This window comes from Mirounga leonina, unplaced genomic scaffold (genome assembly GCF_011800145.1).
Source record: "Mirounga leonina isolate KUSES-001 unplaced genomic scaffold, KU_Mleo_1.0 Mir_104, whole genome shotgun sequence".
Taxonomy (NCBI): domain Eukaryota; kingdom Metazoa; phylum Chordata; class Mammalia; order Carnivora; family Phocidae; genus Mirounga; species Mirounga leonina.
This window is the reverse complement of record NW_023270231.1, coordinates 5,678,046-5,704,718: the sequence shown is the minus strand read 5'-3', so window position 1 is coordinate 5,704,718 and position 26,673 is coordinate 5,678,046. Positions and strand designations below refer to the sequence as shown.

At 40.2% G+C, this 26,673-nt stretch overlaps 1 protein-coding gene across 2 annotated transcripts in view; it reads right to left on the bottom strand.

The window, feature by feature from the left end:
* Positions 1–26,673, bottom strand: part of TTC1 (tetratricopeptide repeat domain 1) — a 51,004-nt gene that overhangs the window by 16,483 nt on the left and 7,848 nt on the right. For both annotated transcript variants that reach the window (XM_035013561.1, XM_035013550.1), the window contains exons 3-5: positions 9,270–9,330; positions 7,269–7,381; positions 1,193–1,229 (exon numbers count right to left, since the gene is read on the bottom strand). In XM_035013561.1, the coding sequence (XP_034869452.1) occupies positions 1,193–1,229; positions 7,269–7,381; positions 9,270–9,330 (211 nt within the window). The remainder of the gene's footprint in view (positions 1–1,192; positions 1,230–7,268; positions 7,382–9,269; positions 9,331–26,673) is intronic.

Genomic DNA, 26,673 nt, shown 5'->3' with positions numbered 1-26,673 from the left:
AAAAAAAAAAAAAGGAGAGGAATTCATGCTGAGCAGGAGTAGGACCAGATAACATACAAGGTTCTTTCTAACTCTTCAATTCTGAGAAAATATTATCCAAAGATGGAAGAGTAGTAGGATGCAAGGAAAAGTGATTATATGTGTTCTCCAAAACCAAGCTGGGCAGAAAGGCAAGACAATGATCTGGCCTATCAGGAAATCTCTGGATAAAAACCAAAACCAAGCAAGCCACCAACCAAAACCCCAAAAGAGATCCTATGGCTGGGAGCGTCTCTCTAAGTTGGTGGGATGAAAAGACTGTAATGGAACTCAGGTATCAGAGAGCAAAGTCTCAGTTCATTGTGTGGAACCTGAAAAGGTAATTAAAATGATGACAAATGGGTCTGGAAGAATTACTGCACGTGAAGAGAGTACCAATTCCCTAACAGAAGCTGCCCCTCCCCGCGGCAACACCCCCCCCCCCCAACACACAGATCCAGACGCCCTAGCAGCACCTAAGATCTTCAATCTCAATCCCCAAGGAAAGTAATTTAGACACTACAGGAAGCAAGTTCCATGAGCTTCTGTTGCCAAGGCAGCTTTGAATTTTTCTTCACATATTTACTAATACAGGATAAACTGAGAGAACTATCCATTCAAACGCATGTTTATGTGAAGATGACTACTACACAGCACCTCTAAGAAGACTGAACTATAAAACTTCTTTAAAAGTCCCAGAGTAAGGGTATACACATATACAAGTATGGCTGACCCTTGAACAATGCGAGGGGGAGGGGGTGTTAGGGGCGTTGACCCCCAACCCCCACGCAGCCAAAAATCCACATATACCTTTTGACTCCCCCAAAACTTGATTACTAATAGCCTACTGTTGACCTGAAGCCTTACCAGTAACGGAGAGTTGATTAACACGTACTATGTATGTTCTGTGTATTATATACTGTATTCTTACAGTAATGGAAACTAAAGAAAATGTTATTAAGAAAATCATAAGATTTTCTTAAAATATCCCCACTGTATCCCCACACATTTAGGGTTCTTTGTTGTATTTATTCAGAAAAAAAAAAAAATCCATGTATAAGTAGATCCATGCAGTTCAAACCTGTGTTGTTCAAGGGTCAACTACATACATCTATTTGTCCAGCTGAGGTAATGCTCTTGTATGTTAACATATAACAAGACTAAAAAGTTGTACCTTTGTTGCAGTCACTGATGGCCATCTCTTTCTTGTCCTAAAATGAAACATAACATTAGTATGTGTCACCCCAGTTCAATCTTAATGGCCCAAAGGCTCAATGACATAAGTTGATCATTAATAACTGCTTATGGAGATGCACAATTTCTCTTTAAAGAAATCACATGAAAACATGCATGTTACTTCCAAGCTAAAATTCAAAGTATGGTGACAGCTCTGATGTGAAAGCCTCCTAGAAACAAATTATTCAAGGAGTTTCTTCCTAACATCTTTAAAGACTACTGCAATTGACCTATTACATTTCCAAGGCACTTCACCATTAGAATGCTGATACTGAGGGGCGCCTGGGTGGCTCAGTCGTTAAACGCTCAGGTCATGATCCCAGGGTCCTGGGATCGAGCCCCGCATCAGGCTCCCTACTCGGTGGGAAGCCTGCTTCTCCCTCTCCCACTCCCCCCTGCTGTGTTCCTGCTCTATCTCTCTGTCAAATAAATAAACTCTTCGAAAGGAAAAAAAAAAAAGAACGCTGATACTGAGACCCATTATGATCAATAAGCAGGGCAAATGACTGAATATGAGTAACTGTTCATAACTCTTCTCCTTGGCTAGCTGTTATATTATCACACCCAAAGTGGTATCTTCTAGAAAGTATACAGATGGTCCATCATAGACACAGTGTGGTTTGTCATTAGTTTCTGTTACAAATCTTTTTTTTTTTTTTTTAAGATTTTATTTATTTATTTGACAGAGAAAGAGAGAGAGCAAGCAGGGGCAGGAGCAGAGGAAGAGGGAGATAATCTCCAACAGACTCTGAGCTCAGCTCTGAGCCCAAGGCAGGGTTCAATCCCAAGGACCCTGAAATTATGACCTGAGCTGAAACCAAGAGATGGACACTTAACTGACTGAAACACCTAGGCGCCCCTTGGTTATAAATCTTAATTTATCCATTGATAAAACAAAAATAGAAAACAATTCATGAAATAAGATATCTAATTTACCTTGCTCAATCTAGAAGCACGGCACAGGGAGAACACTTTCTAAAGAACTAGATTGTGGGGCACCTGGGTGGCTCAGTTGGTTAAGTGACTGCCTTCGGCTCAGGTCATGATCCTGGAGTCCCAGGATCGGCAGGGAGTCTGCTTCTCCCTCTGACCCTCCCCCCCTCTCATGTGCTCTCTGTCTCTCTCATTCTCTCTGTCTCAAATAAATAAATAAAATCTTTAAAAAAAAAAAAAAAAGAACTAGATTGTAATTCCAGCTCTGACACTAATTTGCTATTTGGCCCCTGAAGCTCTAAAATGTCTATTTTCCCCAAATTAGAAGTTTTCTACAATATTACAGAAATGTTAATTCAAATAAATGTTCAACAGGGGTGCCTGGGTGCCTTAGTCAGTTGAGCATCCAACTACTGACTTCGGCTCAGGTCATGATCTCAGGGTTGTGAGATTGAGCCCTGCATTGGGCTTCATGCTCAACAGGAGATCTACTCTTTGTGCTTTGGATATAAATAGCCATATTTAAACAAGGGGTATTGTTTTTTGCTCTGCCCCACCCCTCACATGCGTGCACATACGCTAATAAATACATTTTTTTAAAAAAGATTTTATTTATTTGACAGAGAGAGAGACAGTGAAAGAGGGAACACAAGCAGGGGGAGTGGGAGAGGGAGAAGCAGGCTTCCTGCCAAGCAGGGAGCCCTATGCGGGGCTCGATCCCAGGACCCCGGGATCATGCCCTGAGCTGAAGGAAGACACTTGACGACTGAGCCACCCAGGCGCCCCATAAATAAATAAATCTTAAAAAAAAAGAAAAAGAATAAATGTTCAATACTTCCCATAATGGCTACTGTAGAAAATACTAAATATTTTGAACAGTATTTTAGAGCAATGTCTATCAAACTAAGTTTCAGAATTCAGTCAAAATTTCAGGATGGGGAGTGACTATCATAATGAGTACAGGATTTCCTTTTGGGGTTATGAAAAAGTTCTGGAAGCAGATAGTGGTGATGGCTGCATAATATTGTGAACATATTTAATGGTACTGAATTGTATAGTTTAAAACAGTTAAAATGGTGAATTTTAGATCATTTGCATTTTACCCATAACAAACAAAAAAGGTTCCAGAGTCATCTGGGAGGCACTAACTATATCATACCTCTTCCAATGTTCATCATTACCAATTCACATATTAAAAGCTCTATGAAGTCCTGTAGTAAAGAAATCTGTATAACTTTGGGTAAGTCAGTATTTTCCCAATTTACCATATTTCTATAAATCTAAGACACACAATTTCATATTTTAAAGTTTCTGAAATAGGAGTAAATCTTTATAACTTATGTGTACACTTGTGCTGGTATTCTTTGTGCCCCTAAGAGAGCACTAAGTTGCAGTGCATCTTATCAATAATCAGCCTCTGCAGATCAAGGAATTACGGTATTTTACTGTGGCATCCTTTGTTTGAGGTCATAGTCTACTAACCCCTCAGGTATTATCTGCTGCTAAGAGTGTTAGTCTCCAAAGTGCCATGTATAAAAAAAATCAGAACCTATTTACCATCCTTTCATAACTTACATAAGATACACACACCACAATGTATATAAGATATAAGGACAGTTTTAAAAACTTAGGGTCTATACTTTTAGGGCTTTGTCTGCTCTTGTACAGCCAAGCTTAGAGCAGAAACTCTGCCCTAACTCCAGTTTGCCTTTTCTCCCCAGATGTGAAATGTAAAGTTTGGTCAGGGTCACTCAGTCAGGGCTGCTGAGCCTGCATGTGCCTTTCAGAAATTTTTCTTAAAGCAGTTAACCCACCACTTCTTGGAAAACTCAGAGTATGCTCCTTAAATCACTTCAGTGCTTTAATCCTGGAAGTTTTTATGTCTCTAACTATAGAGTCTTCTTAAAATATTAAGAGTACAACTTAAAAGAATAAAACAAAACAAAACATGCACCAACAAACCTATCCTTCGTATAGGAGACAGTCACAGAACAATTCTCTTCTGAGTTCTCCTCAGATGTGACAGACAAAAGACCAGCAAGACCATATACATTTTCCTAATTTAAGAACTGGTTGATTACGCTAGCTCAACCCAATCAGTAACTTGTCAACTGTGGAAACAAAGAATTCCAAATCCCAGGAGCCAAATGGGCCTTTTCCTGAAATTGAAGATATCCTTGATCTCATTTCATAATGTCAGTTTCCAGTTTGAGAATGTGACAAGATGTCTCCAAGAAGCAAAAGCAAAAGGTAAGATTTTTTCCAACGATGTGAATTCAGATCAGTGGTAGAATATGTTAATGAATATTGTTCTATGTAAACTTAAAACAATTGTTTTTTTTTTTTTAAAGATTGTATTTATTTGACAGAGCGAGCGAGCCAGAGAGCACAAGCAGGGAAATGGCAGAGGGAGAGGGAGGAGCAGGCTCCCCGCTGAGTGGGGATTGATCCCAGGACCCTGGCATCATGACCTGAGCTGAAGGAAGATGCTTAACCAACTAAGCCACCCAGGCGCCCCTATTTTATTTCTTCTAACACAAAATGTGTTTGTATATTCTAGAATTATTTCTTCTCGCATTCCATATGAATCACTCTAAAAATACTTCACCTTAGAAACTGTATCCAATAATAAAACATACAAGTTTAGACATACAAACAAAACAAACCCTTTCCTCATGTCCAATTATTCAAGTATTCCCCATCCCACCCCTTTAAAAAAAAAACCTAGTCATCAAGTGACTTTGGTAGAGGCACTAGAGAATTTCAGGCAACTAGAGAAAGTGATATAAATACCTGATATAAATAAACAAAAAACCCACTTAACCAATCTTGACCTTGCTTTTTTTTTTTTTTTTTTTTTAAGATTTTTATTTATTTATTTGACAGAGAGACACAGCCAGAGAGGGAACACAAGCAGGGGGAGTGGGAGAGGGAGAGGGAGAAGCAGGCTTCCTGTGGAGCAGGGAGTCCGATGCGGGGCTTGATCCCAGGACCGGATCCCAGGCTCGATCCCATGACCCAGGGATCATGACCTCAGCCGAAGGCAGATGCTTAACGACTGAGCCACCCAGGTGCCCCTGACCTTGCTTTGTGGCTGCTTAAGGTATGCTAAATAAACTACTCTTTGTCCTTTGGATATAAATAGCCATATTTAAACAAGCGGTATTTTTTCCCCCCAAAACTTTCACATCATTTCAATCCATTAAAATTGGCTATGTTGACTAAATAGGACTATGTTGACTAAGTAGACAAATCAACAACAAACTTTTATTTTTATTTATTTAATATTTTGAGAGAGAGAGACAGGGCGCCCATGGGCAAGCATAGGAAGGGGTGAGGGTGGGCATGGCAGAGGGAGAAGCAGGCTCCCCACTGAGCTGGGAGCCCAATGTGGTGCTCAATCCCAGTAAATAAGGTTAAGGTATAGGCAGGGAGAAGTAGGGGGCCCCTGGCTGGGCTCTGAAACTATTCCCGGCAGGAAGAAGTGCTAAGCCAGAGTGAACAAGGAATAAGGAAACCTGACCACCTGGCCTCCAATGTTAGGGAGTACTTTTCTTTGGTGGCTACACTGCATCATAGAAAATGGCCAAACCTCAAAGAATTAAGTCATTAAGGACGCTATCAATAGTCCATGCTCAAACCAAGATGGCACAAGAAGCTCAAGGCCACAAGCTTCCTGGTCAGTTCTCAATAAAAGACTGCCACTAAAAGCCCCGTAGCAACCCTGTCAGGACCCCTCTCCCTCTAGAGAGCTTCTTCTTTGCTTTCTGCTCTCACCTTCACTTAATAAACTTTCACTTCACTTCACCCTTTTGTGTCTGCGAGATTCATTCTTTGACTCCATGAGACAAGAACCCTGCGATCCTCTAACACCAGGACCCTGAGATCATGACCTGAGCCCAAGGCAGACACTTAACCAACTGAGCCACCCAGGTGGCCCCAAACCTAACTTTTAGTACCAACATGGTACAAAACCAATACAACCGCACATTAGCCTCCATTAACCATGTTATACTCGGTTCTCAATCCTTTGGAAATACAAAATGCTCTTCAACTTTCCCTGACACCTATTTTACATTTAGGGGCACCTCTCATCCCAACTGTTGGACATTTCTCCCTGTGTCCACACTTTCAACAGAGAATCAGAATCCTAGCAATAAGCATTTCAAGTCCAGAGTTTTAATCGGTGTTTCCCTCTCCCTTTGAATCTTTATCAAGAATTCCAGAGACTTAAAATAAGCAGCTGCAGCTATTCTAGAACATGTACTACTTGGCTTTTTGCTTCATTAACCTGCCCTAGTTTGGTGGAGACTTTGTCAGCCTTCCTCCAATGAAAATGTTCAATCAGCGACTCTAATAAGGAATGTTTGCAGTAATCTGACTCAGATTTTTTTTTTTTAAAGATTTTATTTATTTATTTGACAGAGAGAGAGACAGCGAGAGAGGGAACACAAGCAGGGGGGTAGTGGGAGAGGGAGAAGCAGGCTTCCCATGGAGCAGGGAGCCTGATGCGGGACTCGATCCCAGGACCCTGGGATCATGACCTGAGCCGAAGGCAGATGCTTAACGACTGAGCCACCCAGGCGCCCCCTGACTCAGGTTTTTCAAAATACTTTTCTATCTTTCCTATGCCCTTTACATCAGGGAAATACATGCGCAGGAAAAGGGAGGCAGCAACTTTAAGCCCCTTTTCTTCTCTTTTTTTAAAAGATTTTATTTTTAATGAATCTCTATACTCAAAATGGGGCTCAAACTCACAACCCCAAGATCAAGAGTCGTAGCCCCTCTGCTAGTTTGAAACAGAAGCTACCCTATGAAAACACTGCAAGTTCATGTGTTTTTTTTTTTTTTTAAAGATTTTATTTATTTATTTGACAGAGAGAGAGATAGCGAGAGCAGTAACACAAGCAGGGGAAATGGGAGAGGGAGAAGCAGGCTTCCCGCCGAGCAGGGAGCCCGATGTGGGACTCGATCCCAGGACCCTGGGATCATGACCTGAGCCGAAGGCAGACGCTTAACGACTGAGCCACCCAGGCGCTCGTTCATGTGCTTCTTAAAAAGAAAAGCTCAAAGATACATACCTGTTTCATCCTTGCAGCAGCTCTATTTGAAAACAGAATAGACCTGTCTTTCTGGAAGCAGGATGGGCACATCTGAAGGGCTTGACTATAAGAACTCTCAGCTTCTATATAATCTGAGGATAAGGTAAAAGATGAAAGGTCATTATGATTTTATTCCCTGTATTTATGTATTCCATAGTATCTCAGAATGCACAGCTTTCCATTCACAGAACAAAGGTCTCAAGTAGAATGTTCTGTATGTTTAACTTTCATTTGGCTTATCAATTTAGTAAGGAATAATGAAAGAGGATTAGAGAACTGGACAGATGAAAGAAACTAAAGTCTAGGATTAATGGCTTAGGATAAAGACAAAAATTCTACGTATGTATTTTCTTTTTTTTTTTTTTAAAGATTTTATTTATTTATTTGAGAGAGAGAGAATGAGAGACAGAGAGCACGAGAGGGAAGAGGGCAGAGGGAGAAGCAGACCCCCTGCTGAGCAGGGAGCCCGATGTGGGACTCGATCCCGGGACTCCAGGATCATGACCTGAGCCGAAGGCAGTCGCTTAACCAACTGAGCCACCCAGGCGCCCTCTACGTATGTATTTTCATTAAAGATATTATGCTTTCATGGAGTCAACCTGGCCAAAACTGCTTCCCTGAAATGTCTGGAGAGACATTTTATGGAGCTAAGAGCAACAATGTAAAAATCAGTGGTTGACTAAACACCTTAAAAGAGAAAATGGTGATAAATTTATTTACTCATTGCCACACAAAGAATTATGGTCAGGGCATTAAAAGAAAATTGCCTGGGGCGCCTGCTCGGCAGGGAGTCTGCTTCTCCCTCCGACCCTCCCCCCTCTCATGTGCTCTCTCTCAAATAAATAAATAAAATCTTTAAAAAATAAATCTTTAAAAATCTTTAAAAAAATTTAAAAAAAATCTTTAAAAATCTTTAAAAAAATAAATAAAATAAATAAAATAAATAAAATAAAAAAAATAAAAAAAATAAAATTGCCTGTTCACTCCTTTCTCAGGTTTGAAATATTTAACAATAAAATACAAGAGATACGCTTTCAAAATCAGAACCATTAGTACGTAGGAAAAAAAAAAGTGATGATTGCTAAACAAGATATAAGAAAAAACTTTTAAATCTAAAAAATAACTAGGGGAAAATGTTACTACTTCTAGTTTTCTAAAGCATATACATTTTGATATATTTCTTTTTTTTTTTTTTAAGATTTTATTTCTTTGTCAGAGAGAGAAAGCACAAGCGGGGAGGGGGACAGGCAGAGGGAGAAGCAGGGTCCCCGCTGAGCTAGGAGCCTGATGTGGGACTCGATCCCAGGACCCCAGGATCATGACCTGAGCTGAAGGCAGAGGCTTAACCGACTGAGCCACCCAGGCGTCCCAATTTTGATATGTTTCTAAAGCATATACACTTTACATGTGATAGAAGGCTATTATAAAATCAAACAGTTCCCCCAAATCAATTGAATGAACTCAAATTATTCCTAAGCAAATGTTAAGAAACACAGAAGGACATGGAGAAGATCTCTCTACTTAAGGCAGCCGAAGAAAAAGGTAAATGAAAGACCAAAGTACAAGCAAAATACTTTCCTAGGCCATGTTGGAATCACTGGGCCAGTTTTTACAGCATTGTTGCAAGTAAGTAAGGGGGACCCTGCTTTTACATCAATGAGGCAAACAGCCTTTTAACATTCCAGGTTAGTTTTCCAAAGCATCAGCTGAGAAGTCTGCCCTCCTACCTTCTGGTTCTATAGTGGATTAGAGAAAAGAAAAAGTATGCCTCTGCGAAGAGACATGGTAATTGGTCACCGTCAGATGAGAATGATCTGGACCTGGTGGAAAATCAAATTCTAAGGTGTTGGGAAGCAACAATGTACTGTTAGCAGTTTAGGTTTGCTAGTTGTTTCCAAATGTTTCTGCTGTTTCTTCACACTCCAAGACAGCACGAGGAATCAGGATGACCAGACATCAGTGCTGAGACAGGTGCCTTACCTCCTCTCTTAAACTGCACATTTCCCTCCTCCTTTAGTCTTGTGCTCTCTTCTCTTCTCTTCTGCAAGAGATCCGACAATTACATCATTTCCCACAGTATAAGTGAATAAAAAGGTTAACTTTCATTAGGCTACTTAACATGCAGCAACTTGACTTTTGTTTTTTTCAACTTGACCTTTGAGAACTGGGTCAGTTTTATCTAAATCTCAAACAGATATAGAGAAACACGTGGCTATCTGGCTAATCACATGCCTGAGATTTAAAACACAAAACCTAGGTTCCCTATGTTTATATCTTTTGCAAGGAATAGCAATTCAGGTATCACTTAATTTCTGTTTACTCAAAATGAAACTAAACACCATGCCCAATGGCATGTATGCCACCATAAATTCAAATTCTGAATCTGCTACTTATTTAATGAATGATCTTGGGGTGCCTGGGTGGCTCAGTCGTTAAGCATCTGCCTTCAGCTCAGGTCATGATCCCAGGGTCCCGGGATCGAGCCCCACATCGGGCTCCCTGCTCCACGGGAAGCCTGCTTCTCCCTCTCCCACTCCCCCTGCTTGTGCTCCCTCTCTCTCTGCCAAATAAATAAATAAATAAAATCTTAAAAAAAAATAAATGAATGATCTTGGACAGGTTCCAGATCTTTCTAAGCCTTGGTTATTTTTATCTAAAATACAAGGTTTTATAGTTTTATGGACTAATGTGATAATATACGTAGAGCTCCTAATACAGTGCCTGGTAAATAAGGGCTCAAGAAATGAGCTATTACTTTTCTGTAAAAAAAAAAAGAAGTGGTTTCTGTGATGCAGAAGCTGGCCAAGGCGCTGACAGAGCGCACCACAGGGAGCAAACTTCACCTGCAGGGTCAGGGCAGGCTACTCCTGGGAGGTTTGAAGAAAGCCAGATACGTCTCTCGTTTCTGAGCTGCTTCTAACAACTCAGACATTCACACAGATGGCCAAACACCCATCATACTCAAAGGCAGGCAGAATGAATGTTATTCTGCAGAGCCAAGATGGCACATGCCGAGTCCCTGTGTGCTCTCAGCCCTGAACATCTTAGCAATATGGTCGGCACGAGCAGAACTGGCACAAGTGACTGCCTGCCTCCTTTTGAAAGAGCTTCAAAAAAAGAGAGAGAGAGAGAGAGAGAGAGAATCCAAAAATCTCTACCTTCATTCTTGAAGCTTCTGGCTAAATGAAAATTTCAAAGGAAGGAAATATAGTTAGCAGGGTATTTCATGCACAGGAGAAGCCTGGAGCCTAAATAATTGGTACTCTTAAGATTAGGAACCAAAGTAAAAATACTATGTCTCCGTAGATTTGTAAATATGCTGGCGAGACAAGGGTGTTTCCCAAGTGCCTCATTACCATACTCTCGATGATGAATCTCAGTGAAGAAACTAAAAGGTAGGTATAAAATGAATCTCATTTTTATGGTATCTACTATGTGCCAGATGTACAGCAGATACAGTAATTCATTTTTATTTACTTTTTCATTTTTATTTTTTAGATAATGGGCTATTCTAAGGGAATACAAAAAAATAACATGGGTGGTGGTGATGGGAATCAAAATATAAGAATGTAGTCACATTTACTTAGTACTATTTAGGACAGAGGTGCTTGAATCATAATGTTCTATGCTATCAGGATTTCTGGATGCAAGCAAAAAGACTGTATTTTAGGTAAAAAAAAATGTAGAGGATTGACTCACTGGAAAGATATTGAGGCTCACAGAATCACTGGGAGGCCTAAAACACAGGCTAAGAAAAAGGGCAGGACTCAAGGCAACTCTGTTAAGTCAAGAAGCAAGAAAGCATTAATTATCTTTTAGTGGAAGAATCTGGCCAATACAGGACTGTAATAGTAGCAAATAAATTCTAACTATTTCCTTTTCTTTGCCCCAGTCAAGATTCAAAGTCTTGGTTACAAGCATCCAATGAGGGCGCCTGGGTGTCAGACTGAGAAAGACTAATACCATATGATTTCACTCATAAGTGGAACCTAAACAAACAAAAACAAATGAATAAACAAACAAAAAGCAGAATCAGACCTATAAATACAGAGAACAAATTGACAGCTGCCAGCAGGGAGGGGGCTGGGGGTTGGGCAAAATGAGTGAAGGGGAGAGGGAAATATAGGCTTTCAGTTACAGAATGCGTAAGTCATGGGAATAAAAGGCACAGCATAAGGAATGTAGTCAATGATAGTATAATAGTGATATATGGAGACAGATGGGAGCTACACTTGCGGTGAACATAGCATAATATATAACCATGTTGCATCACTATGTTGTACACCTGAAACTAACGCAACATAGTATGTCAACTAGACTCAAATAAAAAAAGTGATTTTAACCCCAAATAGCCAAAGCAACCCTGACAAAGAAGAACAAAGCTGAGGCCCCAAGGTGCCTGATTTCAAACTACACTACAAAGCTATAGTAATTAAAATAGTGTGATATTAGCATAAAAACTGATACATAGATCAATGGAACAGAATAGAGAGGCCAGAAATAAACCCATGCATGTGCCATCAATTAATTTATGATAAAAGAGCCAAGAATATACAATGGGGAAAGAATAATCTCTTCAATAGATGGTGCTGGGAAAACTGGACAGCCACACTGTAAAAGCAACTGGACCACTGTCTCATACTGTACACAAAAATTAACTCAAAATGGATTAAAGACTTTAACGTAAGAGCTGAAACCATAAAAAATTCTAGAAGAACACATAGGCAGTAGGCTCCTTGACCGGTCTTGTTGATGATTTTCTGAACCTGACAGCAAAAGCAAAGGCAACAAAAGCAAAAATAAACACATGGAGCCACATCAAACTGAAATCTTCTGTACAGCAAAGGAAACCATCAACAAAATGAAAAGGCAACCTACTGACTAGGAGAAAATATTTGCAAATCATATACCTGATAAGGGGTATATATAAAGAACTCATACAACTTAACAGCAAAAAAACCAATCTGATTAAAAAATGGGCAGAGGGTGTGAACAGACATTTTTCCAAAGAAGACATACAGATGGCCAACAGTTACATGAAAAGATGTTCAATATCATTAATCATCAGGGAAGTGCAAATCAAAACCATGATGAAATACCACCTCACACTTGTTAGAATGGTTATTATAAAAAAGACTAGAAATAACAAGTGTTGATGAGGACGTGGAAAAAAGGGAACCCCTGTGCACTGTTGGTGGGAACGTAAATTGGCACAGTCACTATGGAAAACTGTTTGGAGGTTCCTTAAAAAATTAAATAGGGGGGCCTGGGTGGCTCAGTTGGTTAAACATCCGATTCTTGATCTCAGTTCACGTCTTATTCTTAGGGTCGTTGGGTTCAAGCCTACATTAGACTTCATGCTGGGCATGGAGCCTACTTAAAAAAAAAAAAAATTAAAAAAGGAACTACCATATGACCCAGCTTCTGGGTATTTAGCTGAAAAAAATGAAAATACTAATTTGAAAAGATATATGCACCCTTAGCTCACTGCAGCATTATTTACAACAGCCAAGATATGGAAACAACCTAAGCATCTGTCCATGGATGAAGGGATAAAGAAATGGTGGTGCAGCCATCACATCCAGCCTCCCTCTAGCTGCCACCTATGCAGCTAAATTTCAGCTGGTCTGCCTGAGACCCTGAATGCCAACCCTACCAACCCTAGTCCCCTGCTCGCTCCCATTTCCAGTCCAACAGGATGAAAGAAACTATCATGAACCAAGAGAAACTCACCAAACTGTAAGCGCAAGTGTGCAGTGGTGGGAAAGGAACAGCTCGATGAAAGAAGGCGGCTCAGAAAACAGCTACAGCAGATGATAAATAACTTCAGTTCTCCTTAAAGAAGTTAGGAGTAAACAATATCTCTGGTATTGAAGAAACAAGTATGTTCACAAACCATGGAACACTGATCCACTTTCACAACCCAAAAGTTCAGGCAACCCGGGAAGTGAACACTTTCACCGTTCCAAGCCCTGCTGAGACAGGAGCTGACAGAAATGCTACTGTCTTACACCAATTTGGTGAAGACAGTCTGACTAGTTTAAGAAGACTGGCTGAAGTTCTGCTCAAACAATCTACAGATGGAAAAGCACCACTTTTCCGTTGGAGAGGATGAGAATGATGAAGTTCCAGATCTTGTGGGAATTCTGATGAAGCTGCCAAGAATGAAGCAAACTGAACTGAGTCAACTTTTTTTTTTTTTTTTAAGATTTTATTTATTTGAGAGAGAGAGAGACGCAGCGAGAGAGGGAACACAAGCAGGGGGAGTGGGAGAGGGAGAAGCAGGCTTCCTGCAGAGTAGGGAGCCCGATGTGGGGCTTGATCCCAGGACCCTGGGATTGTGACCTGAGCCGAATGCAGATGCTTAACGACTGAGCCACCCAGGTGCCCCCCGAGTCAACTTCTGAAGATAAAACTTAAAGAAGTTATTGGGAGCCGCTATTTTTTTTTTTTTTTAAAGATTTTATTTATTTGAGAGAGAGAAAGAGCACATAAATGGGGGAGCAGCAGAGGGAGAGGGAGAAGCAGGTTCCACACTGAGCAGGGAGCCCGATGCGGGGCTGGATCCCAGGACCCTGGGATCATGACCTGAGCCCAAGACAGACGCTTAACGACTGAGCCACCCAGGCGCCCTGGGAGCTGCTATTTTATATTATGACTGCTTTTTAAAATTTTGTTCACGGATCTGATAAATCTAGATCTCTAATTTTTTTTTTTTTTAAAGATTTTATTTATTTATTTGACACAGAGAGAGAGTTAGCGAGAGCAGGAACACAAGCAGGGGAGTGGGAGAGGGAGAAGCAGGCTTCCCATGGAGCAGGGAGCCCAATGGGGGGCTCGATCCCAGGACCCTGGGATCATGACCTGAGCTGAAGGCAGACGCTTAACGACTGAGCCACCCAGGCGCCCCAGGATCTCTAATATTTTTAAGCCCAAGCCCCTTGGACACTGCAGCTCTTTTCAGTTTTTGCTTCTATACAATTCATTTTTTGCAGCTAATTAAGGTGAAGCAGCCTGGGAATAAACTTTGAAACAAGGTTAATAAAGTTCTTTGCCTAGTTAAAAAAAATTGTGCTGTATACACACACACACACAGAGTACTATTCAGCCATAAAAAGATGAAATCCTGCCATTTGCAATAACATGGATGGATCTAGAGGGCATTACCCTAAGTGAAGTAAGTCAATAAAAGAAAGACAAATATCTTATGATTTCTTTTATATGTGGATTCTAAACAACAAAACACACAAAAAGTCCCACGCTCATAGATACAGAGAACAGACTGACCATTGCCTGAGGCAGGGTCAGGGAGTGGGAGACATGGGTGAAAGGGGTATGAAAAAAATAATATTTAAAAATTATAAAACAATTTCAATTAAGGTAAATTTAAAACTCTGTAATAGCAAATTCATTGCCAATTTTATTTTATTTTAAGATTTTATTTATTTATTTGACAGAGACAGAGACAGCGAGAGCAGGAACACAAGCAGGGGGAGTGGGAGAGGGAGAAGCAGGCTTCCTGCTGAGCAGGGAGCCCAATGTGGGACTCGATCCCAGGACTCTGGGATCATGACCTGAGCCGAAGGCAGCCGCTTAACGACTGAGCCACCCAGGCGCCCTCATTGCCAATTTTAAATTCACACACACACATCATGCATAATTGACCAATAATGTTCTAACAGTGAAATGAAAAGTTAGTTTGACTTTAGAAGATATATTAATGCCAGGTACCATATTAATAAGTTAAAGGAGAAAATTACATGATCATATGAATAAATGCAACACAGGTCCTAAAGGTCTTTAAAATATTTTAGAAAGGTTATTTCAAAAACAAAAATTCTTTAAAGAAGAACCATTAATCAAGTTACTAGGGTTTAATATCTATCCTTTAAGAACTTTCAGTCTCCTCTATTTTAACTCTTTGAAGCTACTTTCTGATCTATAATCTGTTCTCCATAGCAAATTCATCAGGAATGTTTTATGAACACAGATGAAGCACTCAGACTGCCAGATCAGACTCGTGTGTGTATATATGTTTGTGTGTGTGTGTTTGTGTGTGTGTAAAGAGTTTAATCATCCTTTGGTAAATTTAGAACAATAAGATACCAGTAGGCAAAGCTTAGATCCACGGTATACCCAGAAGGAATTACCAATAATGGCCAGCCTGAGCAGGCAGCCTGGGAAAAGCTCAGTGTCTTTTTTTTTTTTTTTCCCGTTTTTAAATTTTTTTATTTAAGTGTAGTTGACATACAATGTTACATTAGTTTCAGGTGTATGAAGTAGTGATTTGACAAGTTTAAATGTTATGCTATGCTCAGTGTCTTTACAACTAGGACTAAAAGTTGAACTGGCAAAGGGAAGAGATCCGGAACATATTTCTCAAGCCAATTATTTGAAGGAAGGCATTTTATTTTTTCGGCTGACAAATCACAACCCAGTGACCCATTAAGCAGTAAACACTGTAAAAGAGCTGCTGCTTCCACAGATTGTGTAAATTGAGGATTAATGCAATTATCAATATCATGCTGAACATCTCCTTGGAAACAGCTAAAAATAGCACTTTTAGGAGAAAGCTGCACTATCTCCCAGCTGTGCCAAGAGACTAACTTGATCCCAGTACAAAGACTAGGGTTTATGCTGCTGCTGGAACATTCTCTTTCTCCAAAAGATGGCATGCACACTGTGTAGCATTACTGGAATCCAAAGACAGATTTTGTAGGGAATAAGTGTTACTTAGCATGTTAAATGCCAAGAGCATACACACATAAATGAGCTGGTAGTGCTGACATTCAGCAGCATTATCAGGTTCCAATTGTTCCAGGTTCTGGTCTAATGTGGTTAGGAGCCCTCTCGCGTCTCCACAATGTTTTGTTTTAAGTAATCTCTGTGCCCAACATGGGGCTTGCACTCACAACCCCAGAGATCAAGAGTCGCATGGTCTACTGACTACTGAGCCAGCCAGGCGCCCCTCCAACAGTGTCTTTTAACACATTCCAGAGGCCTCACAGAGAAACATCTGCTCTAGAATTATATTTCCATAACAATGGAAACCAAAGAAATTTTAAAGGGCTCTTTACTTAGTACGCCTCCCCATCACTGAAAACTCAGGCAGAAATAGTGGTATTATTCTGCATCATAAATCATCACAAGAGCTGTCAAGGAAAACCCCAGAGACAATGCTCTTGATGAATAGAGTTTATTTATTATTTATTATTTTTTTTAAAGATTTTTTATTTATTCATTTGACAGAGATAGACACAGCGAGAGAGGGAACACAAGCAGGGGGAGTGGGAGAGGGAGAAGCATGCCTCCCGCAGAGCGAGGAGCCCGATGCAGCGCTCGATCCCAGGACTCTGAGATCATGACCTGAGCTGAAGGCAGACGCTTAACGACTGAGCCACCCAGGCGCCCCAAATAGAGTTTATTTTAACAGTTACTACCACAACTGCAAACTTTTCAGCCTGGAGTTCAAAATTATATAACTGGTATTACTATAGCATTCTACTTCTTAAAATCTGTAATCACATATACTAGCTCATTTGCTTTTGCAAGGCAATTCTGAGATGTAAGCATCAAATCTTACCCATTTTACAGTAAGAAAATCATGATTCAGAAATCTCTTGGTTTCCTTTTTCCTTTTTTTTTTTTTTTTACACTACACCAAATTCTATTCCAATCTACTCAACCTCATCTCTCATTACCACCCAACACAAGTCCCTCCTCTAGACAGTTTGATCTCTTTATGGTCTCTCAACACCCACCACCTTATCCTTCATTCCATTCCTTTATTAATGCATCCCCACCTTGGAATGCCTTTGTTTTTCTTCTGTAACTTCTTTCCAACTGCCCAAACCAAATTTTCCTGTTTTCAAAGTTCAGCACAAAGCATATCTCCTCCTCAGAGACACCTTTCACTTCCTTCCTTGCACAATCTTTCTTTGAACACACTGTACATTAGTACCTCTAATTTGGGGATTCAATTGTCTCACATTATATATATTTTTTAAAAATGTGTGTCTACATATATATAATAAAAACATTGCAGAATGTCTGGAATATTACTTAATGCTTAAATGGTTTCATGGGTATAAAACACTGTGCAGCCCTTAGACCTAGGCAAGAGGGGGCCCTGGCCAGGCCCTCAACTAACCGCACATTTCCTCCCATGGAGCCCTTTTAGATCATGCTCCAGGGTTTCCTGCCTGAGTCTCCCTAGCTCACTTCCAGGAGCTGCATGAGCCTTTGCCTGGGTCTGTCCTTCTAAGCGTGGACTTTGTTGTAAGTATATATTGTGTTCCAGGTGCAGTACTTTGTATTATGCCTGCTCCAGCCTTGGAATCAGCTATTTCTCCAAGGAGTCCTGCATCCTTTTGGTGGGGAATGGTATTTAGAAACCAAGATCTGGATGCTAGTATGTTCCCTGTTACTAGCAAGTCACTACTTTTAGGCCCTCTCCATAAGAAATGCAGGAAATAGGGTGCCTGGGGGGCTCAGTCGTTAAGCATCTGCCTTCGGCTCAGGTCATGATCCCAGCCAGGATCCTGGGATCGCGTTCCACATTGGGCTCCCAGCTCGGCGGGAGGCCTGCTTCTCCCTCTCCCACTCCCCTTGCTTGTGTTCCTTCTCTCGCTGTCTCTCTCTGTTGAAAAAGAAATAAAATCTTAAAAAAAAAAAAAAAAAAAAAAGAAATGCAGAAAATACATCTTTAAAAAGAAAAAAACAAAAATCCCACGAGTCAAAAGAATACATACACATTAAATCTTGTATGTAGTCATACAACTGAACACCACCGGATTCTTCCTCACTTTTCCCACACTGAAAACCCTGGTTCCCAGTAATAGCAATATATTTACTCATTTGCTCTATCCTAAAATCAACAAAAAAGTTCTGAAATTACTATAAGAATATCAGTACATACAACTAACCTATTATGTAAAGTTCAAGATTTCTTTTTTTTTTTAAAGATTTTATTTATTTGACGGAGAGAGGCAGTGAGAGAGGGAACACAAGCAGGCGGAGTGTGAGAGGGAGAAGCAGGCTTCCCGCAGAGCAGGGAGCCCGATGCAGGGCTCGATCCCAGGACCCTGGGATCATGACCTGAGCCGAAGGCAGACGCTTAACGACTGAACCACCTAGGCGCCCCTAAAGTTCAAGATTTCATTGCAGTTCTAACTTTAGAATATATCCTACTAAGGGTGAACAGCCAGAGTACTGTGTCCAAAGTTACTGGAATTGTCTTCTCTATGTAATCAATATGATATAGTTATATTAATTTGTTTCAATGTGTAATCCATTTTAAGGCTTAATTTTTCCCTCATCCTTTCTGGTTTAATTTTAATACTTTAATGTGTAAAATACTTACACAGATCAAAACTCAATACTGGGTGCGACTTCTGATATGGCAAAGTGAGGAGGTTACCAAATCCTATAACCTAAAAAGCAACTACAAATTGTACAAAATGATCAAAACTATTTCAGTGTTCTAAAAATTGACTAAAAGCTTACAACAAAGTAACACATGAAAATTATTGAATTTTAGGAAACAACCATGAGATCTGTGGCTTATTTGCAAGGGACTGCTCCCCTTCTTCCTCCGATCATGTGACATCACGGATCGTGGTTGGAATATAGCAAGGTAGGCCATGAATAACCAGCAGTTCCACTGTTTGAGGAGGCTGAACTGATTCAAAGCAGAAGGTAAAATAATCCATGCCCAGTGGTGGTTTCAGTAATAAGTAGCAATCTGAGTGGCAAGCAAACAGGGAAGGTCAGAGGTTCTACTACTCTGTAGTTGCAGCCCTGGCTGGGCAAACAAGGGACCCATGGACCAGACAGAAATATAACCAGTAGATAGAAGAGGCAGTCACAGAGATACTTGATAAGCTCTTCAAAGCATGGTGTGCATGCTTGGGAAGAATGAAGAGGGCCAAAGCTATTCACACACCCTTGCCCTATCAGGAGCCTGTGTACATGTGGTGAGGAGAACAAGAGAGTCCAGCTAGGGCAGACTTGAAAATTCCCTAAAATTGTCATACATTTCTAAATCTACAGACAAATCAGTAGGTGGAAGCCTTATTGGCTTGAGGTGTTTGAACATAATCTCTGACCAGTTATTGGCTGACCACTAAGCTGTGCAAAAACAGAAGCAACCCCACGAAGGCCAGACTTAAAAATATAAAAACACGGATGGGCGCCTGGGTGGCTCAGTTGGTTAAGCAACTGCCTTCGGCTCAGGTCATGATCCTGGAGTCCCGGGATCGAGTCCCGCATTGGGCTCCCTGCTCGGCAGGGAGTCTGCTTCTCCCTCTGACCCTCCCGACCCTCCCCCCTCTCATGCTCTCTCTCTCTCAGTCTCTCTCTCAAATAAATAAATAAAATCTAAAAAAATAAAAAAATAAATAAAAACACAGACAAAAACAAAACCCACCTGAGCACAGCTGTCAGTGGCTACATACCCCAGGGGAAATAGATTATACAATTTAAGTCCAGGTAAATTACTAAACAAACAAGTTGACAAAAAAGCAACAACAAAAATAATGCAAGTGGGGGGTAGTGGTGGTGGGAAGGGGCCAGAATCCAGAGTTGCTACAGTATTAACTTAAAACATCCAGTTTTAATAAAAAACTATAAGACATAAAAAGAGACAGAAAGTTTGACCTATAATCAGAAGAAAAGTCAAAAGAAACATCTGAACATCCACAGATTTTAGATCTAGCAAAGATGTGAAAGCACCTATAAATAAATATGTTCAAAGAACTAAAGGAAATTGTGTTTAAAGACTTAAATGAGAGCATAATGACAATGATTAAAAAAAGAGAACCATGATAAAGGGACAAAAATTATTTAAAATGAAGAAAAAGTTGAAAAGTCCAAAAACTGAAATGAAAAATTGATAAAAAGGAGATTTGAATTGGCATGAAAAATAAGTAAACTTGAAGTGAGAGCAACAGACATCCAATTTGAAGAACCGAGGGCAGAAAAAGGATGAGAAAAAACAGAGCCCTCACAACACATGTGACGGGAGTCCCAGAAGAGAAGAGAAAAAGGGACAGAACAAATATCTGAAGCCATAATGGCTGAAAAGGTCAAAATTTTGATGAAAAATGTTAACCTAAAGATCCAAGAAGCTCAATGAACCCCAAGTACATAGATCCATATCTAGAGACACCAGAGTCAAACTGCTGAAAGACAAACACAAAGAGAAAATCTGAAAGCAACAGCAGGGAAACTTACCAGGTATAGGGGAACAGCAAAACTAGTATTTTTTTTTTTTTTTAAGATTTTATTTATTTATTTGACAGAGAGAGACACAGCGAGAGAGGGAACACAAGCAGGGGGAGTGGGAGAGGGAGAAGCAGGCTCCCCGCAGAGCAGGGAGCCCGATGCAGGACTCGATCCCAGGACCCTGGGATCATGACCTGAGCCGAAGGTCAGGACTGAGCCACCCAGGCGCCCGCAAAACTAGTATTGTTACCCGATTCTCACCAGGAACAACTGAGGCCAGAGGCAGTGTAATGACATACTCAGAATGTTGAAAGAAAAAAAAATTGTCAACCAAGAACTAGATATGCGGCAAAACTATACCTCAGAAGGAAGGCAAAGTAAAGACATTCACAGATAAACACAGAATGTGCTTCCACCAAACCTTCCTTACAAGACATACTAAAGGGGGGGCGCCTGGGTGGCTCAGTCGTTAAGCGTCTGCCTTCAGCTCAGGTCATGATCCCAGGGTCCTGGGATTGAGCCCCTCACTGGGCTCCCTGCTCCGCGGGAGGACTGCTTCTCCCTCTCCCACTCCCCCCTGCTTGTGTTCCCACTCTCACTGTGTCTGTCAAATAAAAAAAAAACCAAAAAAACCCAAAAAACCCCACAAAACAAGATATACTAAAGGAAATCCTTTGGACTGAGAGGAACTGACACTCGATGGTAATTCAAATCTACAAGGAGAAATGAAGAGCATTAGAAATGGTAAATACATAAAAGGCTCTATAAATAATTTTTTTTTAAGATTTATTTGAGAGTGAGCACGCATGCACGAATGGGAAGGGCTGAGGAAGAGGGAGAGAGAATCTCAAGCCGACTCCACAAGAGAGCTGGACGCTAAACCAACTGTACCGCCCAGGCACCCCTTCTTTTCTCTCTTAATTTCCTTAAAAGACAGATTATATAATAACTATGATACTATATGGTTGGGTTTATAACATATATTGATATACTGTATGTGACAATAGTGGCATAAATGAAGGGGAGGAAATGGGAGTTACACTGAAGCAAAATTTCTATACATTACTGGAATTATGTAGTATTAAACTAGACTATAATAAGATGCACAACATAATCCATATAGCAACCACTAAAAAATTTTAGCGAAGAAACAGTTTAAAAATGAGAAATATTAAAACGGTACACTAAAAAATTAATATAACAGGAAACACTAGATTTTTTTTAGAAGATTTTATTTATTTGCTAGAGAGAGAGAGTGCACAGAGAGAGTGAGCGAGAGTACAATCAGGGGGAGTGGCAGGCAGAGGGAGAAATAGGCTCCCCACTGAGCAAGGAGCCCGATGTGGGACTCAATCCCAGGACCCCGGGATCATGACCTGAGCCGAAGGCAGCCGCTTAACTGACTGAGCCACCCAGGCATCCCAGAAAACACTAAATTTTTAAAAATGCATTTAAATTATAAGATATTTTTAATTCCCTTGCTATCAAGAACTAAGGCACTTGTCAACTAAGATGACACTGCTCTAGAACATGTCATCTGGTCCCACAGATCTCATCTTTAGTCATTTTGAGACCTATGTTAAAATAAACCTCTACCGGGGCGCCTGGGTGGCTCAGTCGTTAAGTGTCTGCCTTTGGCTCAGGTCATGATCCTAGGGTCCTGGGATCGAGCCCCGCATCGGGCTCCCTGCTCCGCAGAAAGCCTGCTTCTCCCTCTCACATTCCCCCTGCTTGTGTTCCCTCTCTTGCTGTGTCTCCCTGTCAAATAAATAAAATCTTTAAAATAAATAAAATAAACCTCTACCTTTATAGCAGCAACGTCCACAATAGCCAAACTATGGAAAGAGCCCTGATGTTCATCAACAGATGAATGGATAAAGAAGGTATGGTATATAAATACAATGGAATACTACTCAGCTATCAAAAAACTGAAATCTTGCCATTTGTAATGGCATGGATGGACTAGAGGGTATTATGCTAAGCAAAATAAGTCAATCAGAGAAAGATAATTATCATACTTACTCCTACGTGGAATTTAAGAAACAAAACAGAGGATCATAGGGGAAGAGAGGGAAAAATAAAACGACGAAATCAGAGAGGGAGACAAACCATAAGAGATTCTTAAGCATAGGACACAAACTGAGGGTTACCAGAGGTGAGGGTGGTGGGGGGAAGGGGTAACTGGGTGATGGACATTAAGGAGGGCATGGGATATAATGAGCACTGGGTATTATAAAAGACTGATGAATCACTGAACTCTGCCTAGAAACTAATAATACATTATATGTTGATTGAATTTAAATAAAAATAAAAAATTAAAATAAAAAAAATAAACCTCTACCTCCCTGAATCAGGCACATACACCACAGATCTTCAGTTGTTCTTCTATAGTTAATCCAAGGCCATTTTCCACTGAATTAGTAAAATGGTTTTTTGCAGATAGACAAATTCTTTTTTTTTTTAAGTTTTTATTTATTTATTTGACAGAGAGAGGGACACGGCGAGAGAGGGAACACAAGCAGGGGGAGTGGGAGAGGGAGAAGCAGGCTTCCTGCTGAGCAGGGAGCCCGAGGCGGGGCTCGATCCCAGGACCCTGGGATCATGACCTGAGCCGAAGGCAGACGCTTAATGACTGAGCCACCCAGGCGCCCCGCAGATGGACAAATTCGATTCACAAATGTTTAAAATCTATTCTTTTCCTTCACAAATACAGGTATGTTCAGGATCTTTAATTTTACTCTGTTTTCCAGGGAATGATTTTCTTGGATCACAGGGCAAAAGAATTTCACACGATATGGAGAACTGTACTTTCTTAAAGATAAAAGAACTTTGAAATATTAAATTGCAAAACACCATCACAACAACACATTTCTGTATTTCTAAACGAATCAATTCTCCAGTTATTTTTAAATTTCATTGCCACTGCGACCTTCCAATGGTGATCCAACCTGATCTGTAAATGTTTTTTTGTTTTTGTTTTGAAGTTGGCTCCATGCCCAGCATGGAGCCCAATATGGGGCTTGAACTCATGACCCTAAGATCAAGACCTGAGGTGAGATCAAGTTGGACACTTAACCTACTACCCCACCCCAGTGCCCCTAAATGTGGTTGTTTTGATTAATGATACCACTGTAAATTAAGTTAGACTTTAACTGATAATCTGACAAAGCAGGTAGAAGGTAAGCATTTGGAAAAGGATACAAACTTAGTCTGAGTTGATATTAAAATTTAATTAAATCATTGAGGCAAAGATGGACTTTTATTTTTTATTTTTTTTAAAGATTTTTTATTTATTTATTTGAGAGAGAGAGAATGAGAGAGAGCACATGAGAAGGGGGAGGGTCAGAGGGAGAAGCAGACTCCCTGCCGAGCAGGGAGCCCGATGCGGGACTCGATCCAGGGACTCCAGGATCATGACCTGAGCCGAAGGCAGTCGCTTAACCAACTGAGCCACCCAGGCGCCCAAGATGGACTTTTAAAAATGGTGCTAGGACAACTTGGTAGTCATTTGGAAAAAGATAAAATTAGAATATATTTATACACTTTACACAAGAGTAAATTCCATGTAGACTGGAGATCTAAATGTATAAAGTGAAACCATACAAGTATTGGAAGAAAATATAGGTGATTTGCTCTTCAATCTCAGTGTGAGGAATGGCTTTCTGTGACTCAAAATCCTAGAGAATTTAAATTGATACAACTTTAATCTTGGTGTAAACTGGCAAAAACGTCAGACAGAAGGTGCTCCTCCATTCCCTTATTAATCACGAAACCACCACCTTCACAATGCCAGCTAGGAATATTCCCTATACTTAAGATCAGTGAATAGAACAGAAATAACTTAGAGCTTAGAAGTGTATAACCCTTCTATCATTAAATAACAAAAACTTGCACTGAATACATTTAAAAAAATTCTCTTAATGATCCTGCAGTGATCATGTGTTTAATAATAGACAACAGGGAGAAAACCAAGAAGTTCACATCAGCAAGTTAATTTCCGTATCATAGATCTGTCAGCAGCTCTCTGCTTCCCCCTGCAGTTTTGTAAAGTAATTGCTAAAAATAAAACAAGTCAAGCACTGTGGCCAGAGATCAACCACCTAAGGGTCAAAAATGAGTGTTTAAAAAAAAAAAAAAAAAAGCTACATACTTGCTAAAGGGCTGGAAAATGGAGGCACACGAAACAAAACTTTTCCGCTATGCTCTTATCCAGGTGAGATGAAAAAGCTACACACTGAAAGGCTGGGGACAGCAGTCCTTTTATCATTAAAAAGGAAACAAAAGCTTCAGTTTTGTTTTCTTTGAAATAGAAGGTGGATGCTTTACACATACAGACACATTTGTTCTCTCCACAAGTCACTTTTAGAAACCCTCTAGGGAGTCTGGAGGGAGGATCTTTGGATTTAAGCTGTAGTTAGAACCTGACCTCTCATTAAGTCCTATATTTTTCAGGAAAGATGACTGCTCTATGAGAAACTAACCTTAGAAATATTTCCTTCTTAGCTCAGAAAATTCTACTTCCCAAAACTCAATTTAATAGAACTAAATTTCCTTACTTTAGCACTGTTTAAATTCTGCCCAACAAGTCTGTTTTAGACCCCAAGCACAGATGAGGGTAAAAGAAAAACATCCCATTGATAAACTCTTCTGATGTTAGATGCAGTCAGTATACCGGTTACACCTGTGTTTTGAAAGCTTGGTGGTGTGTCAGTCTGGCTTTCTGTCTCTCAAAGAGTGGCCACAGTTTCACCTATACCAAAATGACCTGGCGATGTTCATTAACAAAGCAGATTCCTGGCTGCCACCTCACAAGTCTGTGCTATCAAGACACTTCTCAGGACTTTGCATGATTAATATATTTCCTGTGACTCTTAGGTACAATAAAGTTTGAGAACCACTGATCTACATAAAGTGATCTTCCTTAATAAACACATACTTACAGTTCTACATAAAGTTCCTTCCTTAAGGAACACCCAATGTCACTTTAACTTTTTCATCAGCAAACAGTCTAAATTATCCCACTAAGGGATGCCTGGGTCAGTTGAGTGTCTGACTCTTGATTTCGGCTCAGGTCATGATCTCAGGGTCGTGAGATTGAGACCCACATCGGGCTCTGCGCTCAGCAGAGTCTGCTTGTCCCTTGCCCTCTACTCCTCCCCTCCCCACTCTCTATAATAAACAAACAAACAAATAAATAAAATCTTAAAAAAAAAAAAAAAAACCAACCCACTAACTTCCAAATGTTTCGGAGTAAACATTTTGGAAATATTATTTCCCCTGACTTAAACTTGGATCAGAAATCTAAGGTCCCTTCCAATTCTTAAGTTCTAGGATTTTATTTGATCACTTGTCAATAGTGTTCATTAAACCCAAAACTAGTAAACGCTAAGAAATTAATAAATATGGCAACCTTAGTTCAAAAGGATGCCCATTAAAAATGAAATAAAAGGAAAACAAATCAGAAAGAGTTTTCTCATAAAGTTAACAGAATATGCAGGCCACTACAGAAAAGTCATTGAAAACTCTCTGGAAGCAACCAAGAGAATGCTCCCTGCAAACATGCTCACTGTTCCAACAACCTTGGAAACAATTATGAAAATAACACAAAAAATGTGGAAATCAAAAAGATTAAGTACTGTGGGAGTTAGGAAAAATGAGAGGTAGGGAAAGAACTGATAAAGAACTTCTGCTCCAAACCAATACTTCAATAACGGTTCCTGGTTAAACATAAACAGTCTTGAAGGAAAGAACAACCCTTTATGTTTTCAGAGACTAAGGAAAATGTCTTAAAATCCCAGAACCTTGCACTGAGTACATGTTCACCAAGCAACAGACTTTTGTAATTCTTACTTAAATGGATCTACATGTGTACCTATTTGCAAATGAATACCATGTATATCAAATGGCAGGAGGCAGGAAACCCATTAAAATGACTAAATCTGGGGGCGCCTGGGTGGCTCAGTCATTAAGCATCTGCCTTTGGCTCGGGTCGTGATCCCGGGGTCCTGGGATCGAGCCCCGCATCGGGCTCCCTGCTCTGCAGGAAGCCTGTTTCTCCCTCTAACTCTCCCCCTGCTTGTGATCCTGCTCTCACTGTGTCTCTCTCTGTCAAATAAATAAATAAATAAATAAATAAATAAATAAATAAATAAATAAATAA